This window comes from Artibeus jamaicensis, unplaced genomic scaffold, assembly GCF_021234435.1.
Source record: "Artibeus jamaicensis isolate MK-2021 breed Jamaican fruit bat unplaced genomic scaffold, CSHL_Jam_final contig_729, whole genome shotgun sequence".
NCBI lineage: Eukaryota > Metazoa > Chordata > Mammalia > Chiroptera > Phyllostomidae > Artibeus > Artibeus jamaicensis.
In genome coordinates, this window is record NW_026521939.1 from 3441653 (window position 1) to 3454710 (window position 13058).

The following is a 13058-nucleotide window of genomic DNA, read 5'->3' on the forward strand; positions in this document are numbered from 1 at the left end:
CCCACTCTGCTCCCACGATAATTAATGATAGTAAGGTCTATGACTTTCCAGAACTGCTCCAACATCAAAGAAAGTTCCTGCGAGTATGAGAAAAAAAGTCAACGGGAACACTTTCCTCCAAGTGCTGTTATTTACTTAATAATAAATAATTGATGACAGTGGTTGGTTTAGCTTAATTTTCTTCTACTTTTAGCTAATTATCACTTAACAAATATTTTCAATATTTTAGAATAGAGATTTCATATTTTCAACCTGAGGGATGGATTAATTCAGAATTTATTGTCTCTCTTTTATCCTGCTCTATTTTCCTTATGATACTTACAACTAATTAATATTATATAATATAGCTATTTGTTATGTATCCATTCCAATAGTATGGTAAGATCCACAAATTCAGATACTTAATCTCTTTTTAAAAATTTGTCAACTACAGCTAACATACAATATTAATTTTAGGTTTACAACATAGTGATTAGACATTTATTATATATAACTTACAAAATGAACACCCCGATAAGTGTAGTACTTACCTAGCACCATACATAGCTATTACAATATTACCGACTATATTCTGTGTGCTGTACCTTACACCCTGGTGACTATTTTTGTAACTGGCAATGTGTACATCTTAATCCCTTCACCTTTTTTACCCAGCCCCCCACCACCCACCTACCGGTCTGGTGACCATTATTTTGTCAAAGACTTAATCTCTTAATCATTGTATCACCAATTCCTAGAATACTACCTGGCATATAATGGACTCTCCAAAAATGTGTTGAATCAAGGCATTCAGCAATTGTTCACTGAACTCCCATTGCACCCTAGGCACTGGATAAGATAGCTAGACTTGGAAGGGAAAATTGCTTGCTACATTGTAAAAAATGTCCTATATTGTGTCTTAATTTAGAAAGAATCTATTAACTCCTTCCTATAAAAATGAGAACTTTATTGCCATTTGCACCAGCTCTCTTATCCCTTCCAAATCCTGATTTCTGTTAGATTGTATTTCTCCTAGAAGTTTTCTTTTACATCTTTAAGAATAGTATATGTAAAACTTTGATTCTTGATTTAGCTCTCTACCTTATTTCTTGGAATGGAGTTGAAGACATTGGTGATTCCTCTTACATTCCTATTCACCTTGCCTCTTCTCTCCTGCTTTTCGGTGATTTATTATTTTTACCTTGCCATGGTGAATAATAAATGTATCTTCCTTATGTGTCACCTGGTTGGTTCTAAAAGTTAAGGACTAAAAATCATCATCTAGAATATTATGTACATATTACTCAGGACACAACAAAAAAAATCATGTAAATGTCCCCAAAGGAAAAAAATAACCACAGGGTTCCTTTACTTTGCTTATTGCCTATTAATCAAGAAAGGTCTGTATCAGCACATGTAAGCTGAATGTCCCCACAGTGAGTGGTTGTTTTTATGTTCTCACTTCCTACAATATTTTTATCTTTGTACTGGCCCATAGACTGTTGCATTATAACTTATCAGCTCACATAGCTATCTACAAGCCAAACGGTTTTAACTTCCTTAGCGGGAAGTGTGTGTGTGTGTGTGTGTGTGTGTGTGTGTGTGTGTGTGTGTGTAAGAGAGAGACACTTGAGTGTAAAACCAAAGCGATAGTCACTTTCCATTCAACACACAGAAAATTTGGGGGATAGTTTCAAGAGTTTTATACACCCCCTCCTGGACATTTTATGTAATAAAGGAAGTATTGTAAGCGCATTTTTTAATTTTTTTCAGAAGCCACTGAGACTGCGCTTGTCCTTCCCCTCTTACTCTCCCAAAGGAAGGCTAGAATGACCATCAAGGGCCAACAACAGCAGTTGCAAAGCACACCAAAGGCCTGCTTCAGGCTCAGGAGAGAATGCCGCGCCCCCTTGTGGTTTCAGGTGCTCTGCACGCTCAGAAAAACTAGTAAGAAACTGTAGACACGATCCCTGAAAGTAGTCTTATGCAGGGAAATGTTTATTGTAGAGTCTAGGCAGTGAACATATGGGTGTTCATGTACAATTCTTTTCAACTTTTGTAAATGTTTGAAAATTTTCATACCACATAGGTAAAAGTGACCTGTGTTCCGTAAGTATGGTTATACCGTATTTGATTTTTAGACATTCCTTCTGTTTGAGAGCTCTGGAAAATCTGAATAGTTCCCATGGTTCTATTCAGAATAGTTTCCAATAGTTCCCAGCACAGAAGCCTCCTTTTGGTAGAAAATTTTATTAATATAATCAGAAAAATAACCAAACACAAGTTAGGTAGCTCGAAATATGTAATTACTACATTGAAAATGTGACCGAGTCATTTACACAAATTTCGGAAGAAATGCACACAAAACAGGAGGCAGAAGGAATGGTTTTGTGGTTTTAAGGTCATTGGTCTCCTAGCTGTGAATTGCTTTACTGATTGCACCCATGGTAGTCTATTTCAGTTTCCCTCTTCTAGAAGAATATAACGAGCAAATTTTGATGTCTTCCTTTCCTTAAAACCACATTATGCTTACATATTAAGTTTGGAAGCAGTTATCAAGGTAGTGTGTGTAGTGCACAAACACTGCAGTCAGGTGGTTGAGTCTGGATCCTATTGCCACTGTATAATAGAGATAAGCAGCTGTATAACACGGGGCTGTTGTACAATACTATGAAATGAGAAAACAGCAGTTGATTTATTATCTTTATCATCACCTGACAAGTCATAATTGGGACTTGACATGAAGGAGGCTAGGCCAGTTGTCTCAAACTCTTTTCTATCTAGAATTCTGCGGTAAGGTCTGAAACAAATACTTCAGCTCTGGTCGATGCCTTTTCAGAGCAGCTGTCACTTGACAATCCAAGAACTGACACCCAAGCATGGTTTATGATAAACCCCCTCAAGCACCCAAGAAACTGTTGATCCTGAGCATGCGCACAAGTATTCCGCCCCCCCCCCCCGCCCATCTGTGGTGAATGGACTGTTCTATTCCTGAGATGATGGAACTTGGAAGCCTAGACCTGGAAGCACAGGTGCTTTACTAGGAGTTCCTGCATTTGACTGCATAGGTGGTAATTTATTATTGTATATTTCTACTCTGACGTGTGCGACAAGGTTTTTAAAAGAGTTCGGAACTGCTCCACCGTCCATCCTACCCCACTCAACTGGGAACGTTAGGGCTGGCCCACTAGTTGGCCAGGTACGGAAGCCCAGAGGGACCCGCCCACCTGTAGGGGTTCGCGCATCCCACTGCGCCCCGCCTCCCGGACACAAGCGGATTCTCCACCCAGTGGAGACTCCGGGAGCTGCTCCTGGTCTCCGCCCTGCCAGCCGCGGGCGCCGGGACGTCAGCGCTGCCAGCGTGGAAACGGCGGCGGAGCACGGGAGGCGGAAGTAGCGCCGGGGACTGCGATCTTCCATCGGGCTCCGCCTGCCGCCTCAACCATGGAAGCGTCCCAGGAGAAGGTTCGTACCGGGGGCAGGATGCGGCACCGCGGCCGGGGTCTCCACCTCCGTGGTTACTGTTTCCCTGTGGCGAGCGGCCATTGTGACTGGGGGGTGGGGGGTGGGCAGGGGGTTAACGGGCTCCACCTGAGGAGGCCTGGCCCCGAACGGGGTCCGGCCCAGCGCTCGCGGCTGAGGCCTGGTCAGGTTACGGGGCCCGGAGTCTTTCGTGTCCCTGTGGACCGAGAGAGACTGAGCCTGGTTCTGCCTCGGGCCGTGAGCGCCCTGGAGCCCGATGCTGGGCCCTCCTTGGGGCTGGCTTTGAGTTCGGCTCGCCCATTTGGATGACAGAGCTAACAACTTGTAGCCCCAGAAGCGCCTGCACAGGAGCCCCAGTTGTCTGGGAGCTAGCTGCAGTCCTGTAGGTTTTCTGTGGTTTCCAGGGTAGGGGAAAAAAAAAAACCCAGTAAAATAGTGGTTTTCCAGCTTCACTGTGCCTAGAAATCGTCTGGGGCCCTTGGTTAAAATCCAGATTTTCAGGTCTGGAGGCCGAATCTCTCTAGGGGGCGGGACGGGGTTCTGCGTGTTTAACAAGTTCCCCCACGTGATTCTGATGCAGTAGTTTGTGAACGCAGGTTAAGACCTCAGCATTCAACAAAAGGGTGGGTTTTCTGTAGATTGTGAGTTTCATTTTGGGGCTTGCTGCTACTTCAGAACTTTTTGGCTCTTCCTTTTGATGGCGAGGGAGAAACCCTCCTATCAACCCGAAATCCGCTGGCAGCAGCACTTTCCTCTGCGAAAGCTACTGTCCTCTCCCTTGGGAGAACAGTAGCGTGATGTACCTGACTGACTGCATTGATCTGTGAAATGGATTCTGATTGTCCCGGGTTTAGAGCTTGTGAATGAGAACCAGGGCTTGGATCTCTTCACGGATACCTACTTTCAGAACCTGACATTCTGCCCTCCCTTAAAGCCTTTCTCCCTGTTCAAGTTTGGGAGTCTGCTTGTCCAATTTTTCACACGTAGAATTCAGGAGCAATGCTAGTGTTTTAGGACCGCATTCTTTTAATTTTGAACTGACAAATAACATATTTTGTCATTTGTCGATGCAACAGCTGCTGTGCTTGTCTCTGGAGAGTCGAAGGGTGTAATGTACAAGTTCAGCCAGATGTCTTCATGTACCCACAGCGGTAGAGCCCACGCCTAGGATGTTTCTCATAAGTTGGGGGGAATGCAGCCATGAAAAGAAAACGTGTTCATCCACTGCCTTTCTGGCTAGGAATAAACTCTCTCCAGGCTTTTGATTAGCAGTGTCTACTTTTAGGTACTTTGAGTTTTAGTCTGGATCAGTGAGTCTCAACTATGAGGCAGTTTTGTTCCCCAGGGGACATTTGGCCACGTCAGGAAACATTTTTGATTACTGTAACTAGGGGGTAAGGAGGCTTGCACTGTGTGGATGGCGGCCATTGGTGCTGCTAAACATTGCACAGAACAGCCCCAAACCAGAGAATCATCTGCTCAAAAGGTCAGTCATGCTGAGGTTGAGAGCACCTTGTGTGGAACACCAGTAGTTGAATACAAAATAATGTTAAAATGCTTCCATGTTTTCCAATTTTAGGAGGAAATAGGATGGGCTTTTGTCATTTCAGTTAAAACCCCAAGGAACTGGCTGATCTTTCCTCCAAGAATAGTTCTTTGTAGGCAAAGTATGAAACAGTGGGTTGGAATCCTGCTTTACTACTTTTCTGACATTTGGTTAGTAGATTACAGCAGTTCTCCAAATGTTAATTGATGATAAAAGATCTTAAATTTTCCAGATGAAGATCTGAAGACACACTGAAATTCCAAAGTTCTTAAGGCTAGAGCATTCACAAAAATTGTAGTGTGCTCTTTTAAGAATTCAGAATGTGTGGGCTGGAAGTTTCTGCCTTAGGCCAGTGTAGAAATTCTGAGTGACAAGTTTTTTAGAACTAAGACCGTCTTATTTTTACATTTCCTGAAGCAATAGAAGGCCTTACATGTAATGAACAACTTCTTGTTGCTGAGTGGGCAGATGAGAAAAGGCATTGCTATAATACGAATATCGAAGATACTATGTTCTAAAAAATAGTTTAAATCTAAAACATTGAGGTGGGGTCCCATTCCTGTTTCTTTGAGGAATAGTCTATTCTGAGCTAAATTCCACATTGCTGATATAAATTTGAGAACTATTTGGGCAGTTCTGAATGATCCCATTTAAGCGGATCTTTGCATAATTTATACTGCTACAGACACCACAATGTTATTTGATACCCATCCTCTAAAATTTCAGGTAATCTCTCTCACTCTAAAATGTACTATGCTGTCATCATTTAATAGAATCATTCAGTATATTTCCTTTCATTCAAATAAAATTACATTCTTGCTTTTTTTTAGGTAATATATAGATGTGCATACCTGCAATGACCCAGCCATTTTCTTGTCCTTTTTCACAATAGTATCAGTGTTCTTCTTGTAACTGAAATTAGTGCTGTCTTAAGAAACTAGAGAGGTTAATCGAAGGGGCCAGGAATTCAAACTAAAAGAGTGGGACTAGAACCCTCAGCCTTCAAAGGGCCAAGTGTAATTTCAACTCCTTAATGGTTAAGGAGTAGTTGCATTTACACAGTCCTAAAATTATTTTCGCCCTTTGAAAGCAACCTCGAGGCTGATGTTGCCCCTGGTGAAAATGAGTTTGACACCCCTGCTCTAGGGCCTTGTTCTTCATACATTGGACACCCTTGCTTAAAGCATAGTCTCACAGTGCTTACTTATGTTAATACTCAAGTTTTAAAATGCCACAGGAAATAATTATTCTGAGGCTGAAGTTCTTAATAAGTTGTTGAACACATTTACGTATACTTTTTAGTAAAAACCTGCTACCTTAAGTTTGTAGAACAGCCCAAACCTTTTCCTATTGCTTGGAGAATCTCATTCTTCCTGGATATTATGTTTAAACAAGGTATATGGCAATTTATTTTGCATTTACTTTTAATTCCAACCTTGGATAAACTTAGAGCAGTGTTTTTCAAAACTGGCACTGCTGACATTTTAGGCTGGATAATTCTCCGTTGTCGGAAGCTATTCTGTGCCTTATAGAATGTTGAGCAGCATGTCTGGCCTCTACCCACTGGATGCCCTGGGCACCCTCGCTGTGCAGTTGACAACCAGAAACCTCTCCAGATGAAGTCATGTTGTCCTGGGGGTGGGAGGGATTGCCTCTGGTAGAGGATCTAGAGCTGCATTGTACAGTATGGTAGCCACTAGAACATTTGTCTTAAATATTTAAATATGTAATTAAAGCTAAATAAAATTAATTCAGTTTCTCAGTCACACTAGTCACTTTTCAAGTGCTTAACAGTCATAGTGTGGCTTTTGGCCACAGTGTGGCTACAGGACAGTGCAGATACAGAAGATTCCCATCACCACAGAAAGTTCTGTTGGACAAAACTAGAAGAGGCCAATTAATCTGTTGTATATCTAATTCTTTTCTCTAAAAGAGGCAACTTGGACCTTGTTTCTGACCGATCTAGTTACAATACAACCCATTTTATTTCTTATGCTCATCATGAGCTAGTTTTTCTCCCTTTGGACCTGTTTTGGAAAATTTGTGATCCCCTTACTGTTTATAAGTTTATAAAGAACAGTTGAAGCATGAATGGAACATTCCTGATCATTACTGATAAGGACTACCAGAATTTCTATTCCTGCTTTGTACTTTAAATGTTCACAAAAATAACTCCTAATAGCTAAGCTTGAAAAGACTCATTTCTGTGGTGTACTTTTTTAGATTCTACTCTTACATAAAATGGGAGACTTCTGTGAGGAGATGATAACCTTGTAACCTTGTAACCTTACTGTTCATTTTAAGCTGCTTTATGTATCGCCATAACGGGAGGGTTTTGCATACAGGTGTATGGTGGCTGAGATGGTAAATGATTACCAAATGCTGGGTGTCAGAGAAAACATGGTGTGTACAAAGTTCTGGTCCTAAAAATGTATGGCCTTGGTGATTCTTGATTTATTTCAGGTAGCAGAGGTAGTCATTAGCAGAGCTATTAATGGTCCCCAGTCCCATATGTGTTCCCCCACATATAGGCTTATGAGTTGTAATTATAGATAGGAGTTGCTTGAGCTTGATGCCATCTTTTTTCACCTAAAGCAGAAGCCTGGCTTGATTTATAGTTTTTATTGAAGGCCAGCTATGGTCAAAACGCAGTTCTGAGTGCTGAGAAAGACACAGGGTGAAGAAGACATGATCTCTGCAGGAGGTTATGTTCTGGTAAGGGGTATATACATGTTTAGAAAAATACTTGTATAGCAGGGAGGGGTAAAAGAAGTATCACAGAAAATAAGAAGTAAATGGGGGGAGTGTACATGGAGTGAGTGACTAGGAAAGATTTTGTTGAACAGATATTTTAGGTAGAATATTTAGTTCAGAATCATGACTTTTCTAGAGTTGGTTTTTTTTTTTTTAAGATTTTATTTATTTAGCCCTGGCTGGCGTAGCTCAGTGGATTGAGCGCAGGCCTGCGAACCAGAGTATCGCGGTTCGATTCCCAGTCAGGGCACATGCTTGGGTTGCAGGCCAGCTCCCGGCAGGGGACACATGAGAGGCAACCACACATTGATGTTTCTCTCCCACTCTTTCTCCTTCCCTTCCCCTCTCTCAAAAAGTAAATAAAGAAAATATTTTTAAAAAAAGATTTTATTTATTTATTTTTTAGATAGAGGGGAAGGGAAGGAGAAAGAGAGGGAGAGAAACATGTGTGTGGTTGCCTCTCATGTGCCCCCTACTGGGGACCTGCCCTGCAACCCAGGCATGTGCCCTGACTCGGACTTGAACCAGGGACCCTTTGCTTTACATGCCAGCACCCAATCAATCCACCGAGCCACACCAGCCAGGGCTCTAGAGTCTTTTTTAATGTAGATTTTTTTCATAATGTGTGTATACTTTATACTATGATTGTGTCTCATTATTGGTGGCAGAATGTAAATTAAGGGAGAGGAAAGCCATTTCATCTTTTGAAGTTAAAAATCTGATATAAAAAAAGACACCTCCAATCACTTTGAAAAATGTTCAAAAATTCCTTTCACAATTTAATTTATCAAAAATAAAAATAGTCCTGACATGTCCTGTGTGGCTCAGTTGGCTTCGGTGTCCACCTGCAAATTGAAAGATTGCCAGTATGATTCTGGATTCCAGATTCCAGTCAGAGCACATGCCTGGGTCACAGGTTCTGTCCCCGGTAGCTCCTCCAGGTGCATCTGAGAAGCAACCTGTCGATGTTTCTTACTCACATCAATGTTTCCCATCCTCTCTTTCTCCCTCTCTTCTCTCTCTAAAAGTAAATACATAAAATCTTTTTTTAATTGTTTAAAAACTAAAAATGAAAATCTCTTAGGGGTAAATAAATTAATGTAGCTTAAATTAAATCCATTCTTTCCAAGCAATATGTAAGGGCCATACAGTTATTCAAAATCTAATTTTTGTGTGTATTTAATTTCCCTTATTATTGCAATAGTGTTTTGCTTGGTGGCAAATGTTAAATATTTAATAGCCCTAAGGCGTGATCTGGTCTAGGACCCTATCCACATTTTATTTTAATAGAAAATGCATTCTGAGTTAAAATGACGGAAGAGCAGACTTTTCTAATATGACTTTCTTAAGTTCAGAAAAAACAGAAGCAGTGAAATAAAGCCTTCACTTTGAAAGTATAACTGGGTGACATTGAATATTTAGCTGTAGTAAGCCTTTCAGGATTCTTTTGAGACTGGAATTACTTATTGGACTGAACATTATAGTAGGTGGAATCATATGAAATTGCTCTTTTTGTGCGTTAAAAACAGGTGAATATTGAATTTCACACAGTTCAACCTTAAAGGTCTAAAGATTTTTTTAAAGATACACAGAGGCTTCAAGAATTGATGGGTTCCTTTCCTCAGAATTATTCTTACTATATTTAAGCTAAGGCTTGGCAACATTAATCTTACATAATTCTAATTCAATTTTGGAAATAATGATACTAGTAAGGATAATGGATAGCTTTATGTTTCTGAATTGGTCTCCAAACAAGTCCTAGGAAATACTTCCGTATAAGAAGCATGTCTCAGTGAAAGACTTATTTGTTCCCAGTAACTATAGCATGCTTTTCTCTTTAAGCAGTTTTCTTTCCATTCCAGAATCAGTGTGGGATGCCAGATAAGCTGGTAAACTTTTTGAACTAGAGCTTTCCTGATGTGTGCTATTTTTACATCTGTGTAGTTACTGGGAAGCATTTACTTCTGATATAATGTCTTAAGTGAATTGATTCTCCAGAAGTAGTGGTCTCTAGCAATATATTTTTTGAAACGTGTTTCAGAAAAATATTTTAAGATGAGTGATTCAAATGCCCCCCTTTTTCCTCCACATACGTACATCTGTGATAGGTTTGATCAACATTACTAACTTTGCTGCCTCCTTACCTGTACTATAAAGTTGGGTTTTTTTAACCTGTTGTGTATTTTACCTTCTTTTTTTCCATGTTCTTTTCTGACTGTTTTTGAGGAATTTGTAAGGTTAAATAATAATACCTCATGCAATATTTGCATATCTTTTTCAACTAGGAATATTATGATGCTCAGTAAGCCATTAATTACTGTCTTCATGTTTCCATAGACACACTCAAGTACAGATCCATGATAGTTAAATACAAGATATTTCCAAGAGTATTCATGTCTTAGAAGACAGAGACAAAAGTACCCAGTTCTTAAGTAAATATTTTCTGTTGAAATCAGACAAAAATATTTACAAATGTAGAAACTGAGCCTCCAGGAAGCTAAGTCAGGTTTGCAAGGCAGTATATCAAATTCCAGAGAACTCCTGTTGTTTTCTCCATCTTTGACCCACAAGAAACCACAGTGTTCCTAGAACAGCTGCTGCTGTGTTTTGCTTTTCAGAGGTGAGTAGTATTGGGGGTACTAGTGCTAGATAGTAGGCATGGTTTATGTATGCTTTTACCTGGGAGGAAAATAAAAGGGTGTTCAGAGAGTTGATAGTTACACGATTATCAGGATCCAGGATTAACCTTGTGTTTAGAAAGTTGTTAGAAACATAGCAGTTTGTAGCTTTATTGGATCACTTTGACCAGCTGAAGAAAGGTAGTGATTTTGCCCTGGCTGGTGTGGCTCAGTGGATTGAGTGCTGGCCTGCAAACCAAAAGGTTGCAGGTCCAATTCCCCATCAGGGCACGTGTCTGGGTTGTGGGCCAGGCCGCCAGTTAGGGGCATGGGAAAGGCATCCGATCAGTGTTTCTATCACACACTAATTTCTCTTTCCTTTCCCCTCTCTAAAAATACATAAGTAAAAATCTTTAAAAGAAAGAAGGAAAAGTGGTGATTTTTTTTTTGTACATCTGATGTACAAATTGTAAACTCGAATTTTATAACAGCAAGGTCTTCTGAGACAAGCAGCTGGTAGTCTCACGCTTCACACACTTTAGTTTTTCTTCTGTCAGTAGTCTTAGAATCCCACCCGCCACCAATATGAACACTCTTCCCCAGGAAAAAGTTTATTGAGACAACAGTATCATATACTCCTGTTATTGATGAATGTTGTGATAAATATATTTTAAAATTATATTTTAGACTTCCTCTTTCCTCTTTTCTGGAAGCCGCTTCTCTTTAAAGGTTTAGCTTTATATTTCCCAAATAGCAATAATTCATATACCATCTTTGTAAATTTTGTCATGTCTATGTACCACTTGTACTGTTATTCGCTTAATATTGATTTTAAATTGACTCTATATATCCTTTTAAATTGAGGGACAATTTGCATTCAATAAAAATACCCACTTTATGCAGCTTGAGTTTTAGCAGGTGTATGCAGTTAATACAACCACAGGCATGGTGAAAATAGGGAACGTTTTCCTCTCCCCGAAGGTCCCTCGTGCCTTCCGAGTGGGTCCAGAGGTGCTTTCTGTCGCTATCGTCTAGCCACCCCTCACTCACCTTTTCTTTTTTTTGACTTCGATTTTGCTAAACAGTAATGCCTGTGAATTCAGTTTGAGTTATTATTTTTCCCTATTCATGTGAAAGCAAATGTGTAGCTTTTGTTGTCACGCTTTTGTTACTGCTCTACAATCACTTTTTTAATATATATTTTAAAGATTTTATGTATTTAACCCCTGGATGGTGTGGCTCAGTGGACTGAGCAGCAGCCTGCGAACTAGAGATTTTATTTATTTATCTTTAGGGGGAGGGGAAGGGACAGAGAAAGAGAGGGAGGGAAACATTAATGTGTGGTTGCCTCTCAAGCACCCCACACTGGGCACCTGGCCTGCAACCCAAGCATGTACCCTGACTGGGGATCGAACCAGTGACCCTTTGGTTCACAGGTCAGCACTCAATCCACTGAGCCACACCGCCCAGGGCTACAATCACTTTCAAAATTTTCTCAACTTCCAAGCATGCTTAATCAAGTTCTTATATACATTGTCTGGCGTGGTACTGTGGGTACAAAATGTGAATAAGAAAGTAGTGGGCCCTCCCTTAAAGCCGATGGAAGCATGGCTTTTAGTTTTAAGGAGCCAACTAATAAATAAACATTTTTTAGAGTACTTTTTGACTTAGAACCTAATATTTTCCTGCAACTAAATACCATTTTATATTTTGGATTATCCAGTTAACACAGCAAGCACATGAGGGTCTGCAGTATTAGAGACACATCATATTTACATTTAATTCATTCAAATTTAACTATAAATGCCATTTTTCCTCCTTCCTTTCCTCTTCCCTATTTCAATTCCTAAAAGACAGTAGGAGAAAGAGCGGTGTAAATGTAAGCCAGTCCACTGAATGAGCGTGTGTGCTGTGGAGGGAGACCCAGGTGGGGGAATATGAAACTGCAGTTCCCTCCTGGTTTTCACAGGAACTGCAGCAGGAGGGCACACAGTGAGAAGGTAATGCAGTGCCAAGCGTAATACAGCTTATCGTATTACACTTACTCCAACAATACCTACTCCAACTAAGATGTTACTAAGTACAATAGGCAGTGTGAGGAAAAAAGCAGATAAATATACTTGAAGGCTAAGAGCAGAACAAGAGAGTTTCTGTAACTGTTTATAGCCCACCTCTAATTATATAGAGAGTCAAAGCAATAAAATTGCCTGAAAATTGCTATAGAGATTAAGAAGAAAAAAAGGAAAAGGATTGTGTATGTTTTAATTCTGCAAGAATTTAAATTTTTTGTTTTATTTTATTTATTTATTTTTAATTATTTTATTCTTGTTCAATTAGTTGTCTGTGTGTACTCCCCACCACTCCACCCCACCCCAGCCAAACCCACCTCCCTCTTTTGCTTCCACCCCCCTTGATGTCGTGCACATGTCCTTTATAGTTGTTCCTATGTTTTATTTTTTGATGGGAAATAGATGTGCAGTTGGCACTAAAATCCAAAAGGACCAAGGGTGTGGACTGAAAAGACTCCCTGTGACCTCTGCCCATCCTTGCAGTTCTCTTCTCTGGAGGCAGTCACTATTACCAGCTTGTGTGAACTTCCAGAGTTTATAGCAGCACTTGCAGATTTATGAGTGCCTTAGTGTCCTGAGGCTGCTGTAACAAATTAGCACAAACGGAAT

At 40.3% G+C, this 13058-nt stretch overlaps 1 protein-coding gene and 1 non-coding gene across 2 annotated transcripts in view; one reads left to right on the forward strand and one right to left on the reverse strand.

Annotated features, from left to right (window-relative positions):
* Positions 1 to 1754: 1754 nt before the first annotated feature.
* On the reverse strand, positions 1755 to 1963 carry LOC119046280 (small nucleolar RNA U3). Its single transcript, XR_005081946.2, has one exon. It is a non-coding gene; the product is annotated as a small nucleolar RNA U3 (small nucleolar RNA).
* A 1281-nt stretch (positions 1964 to 3244) lies between these two features.
* PDXDC1 (pyridoxal dependent decarboxylase domain containing 1) overlaps positions 3245 to 13058 on the forward strand; it is a 52388-nt gene continuing 42574 nt past the window's right edge. Inside the window, exon 1 of the mRNA XM_037141215.2 lies at positions 3245 to 3444. Coding sequence (XP_036997110.2) covers positions 3424 to 3444 — 21 coding nt within the window. The 5' untranslated portion in view covers positions 3245 to 3423. The remainder of the gene's footprint in view (positions 3445 to 13058) is intronic.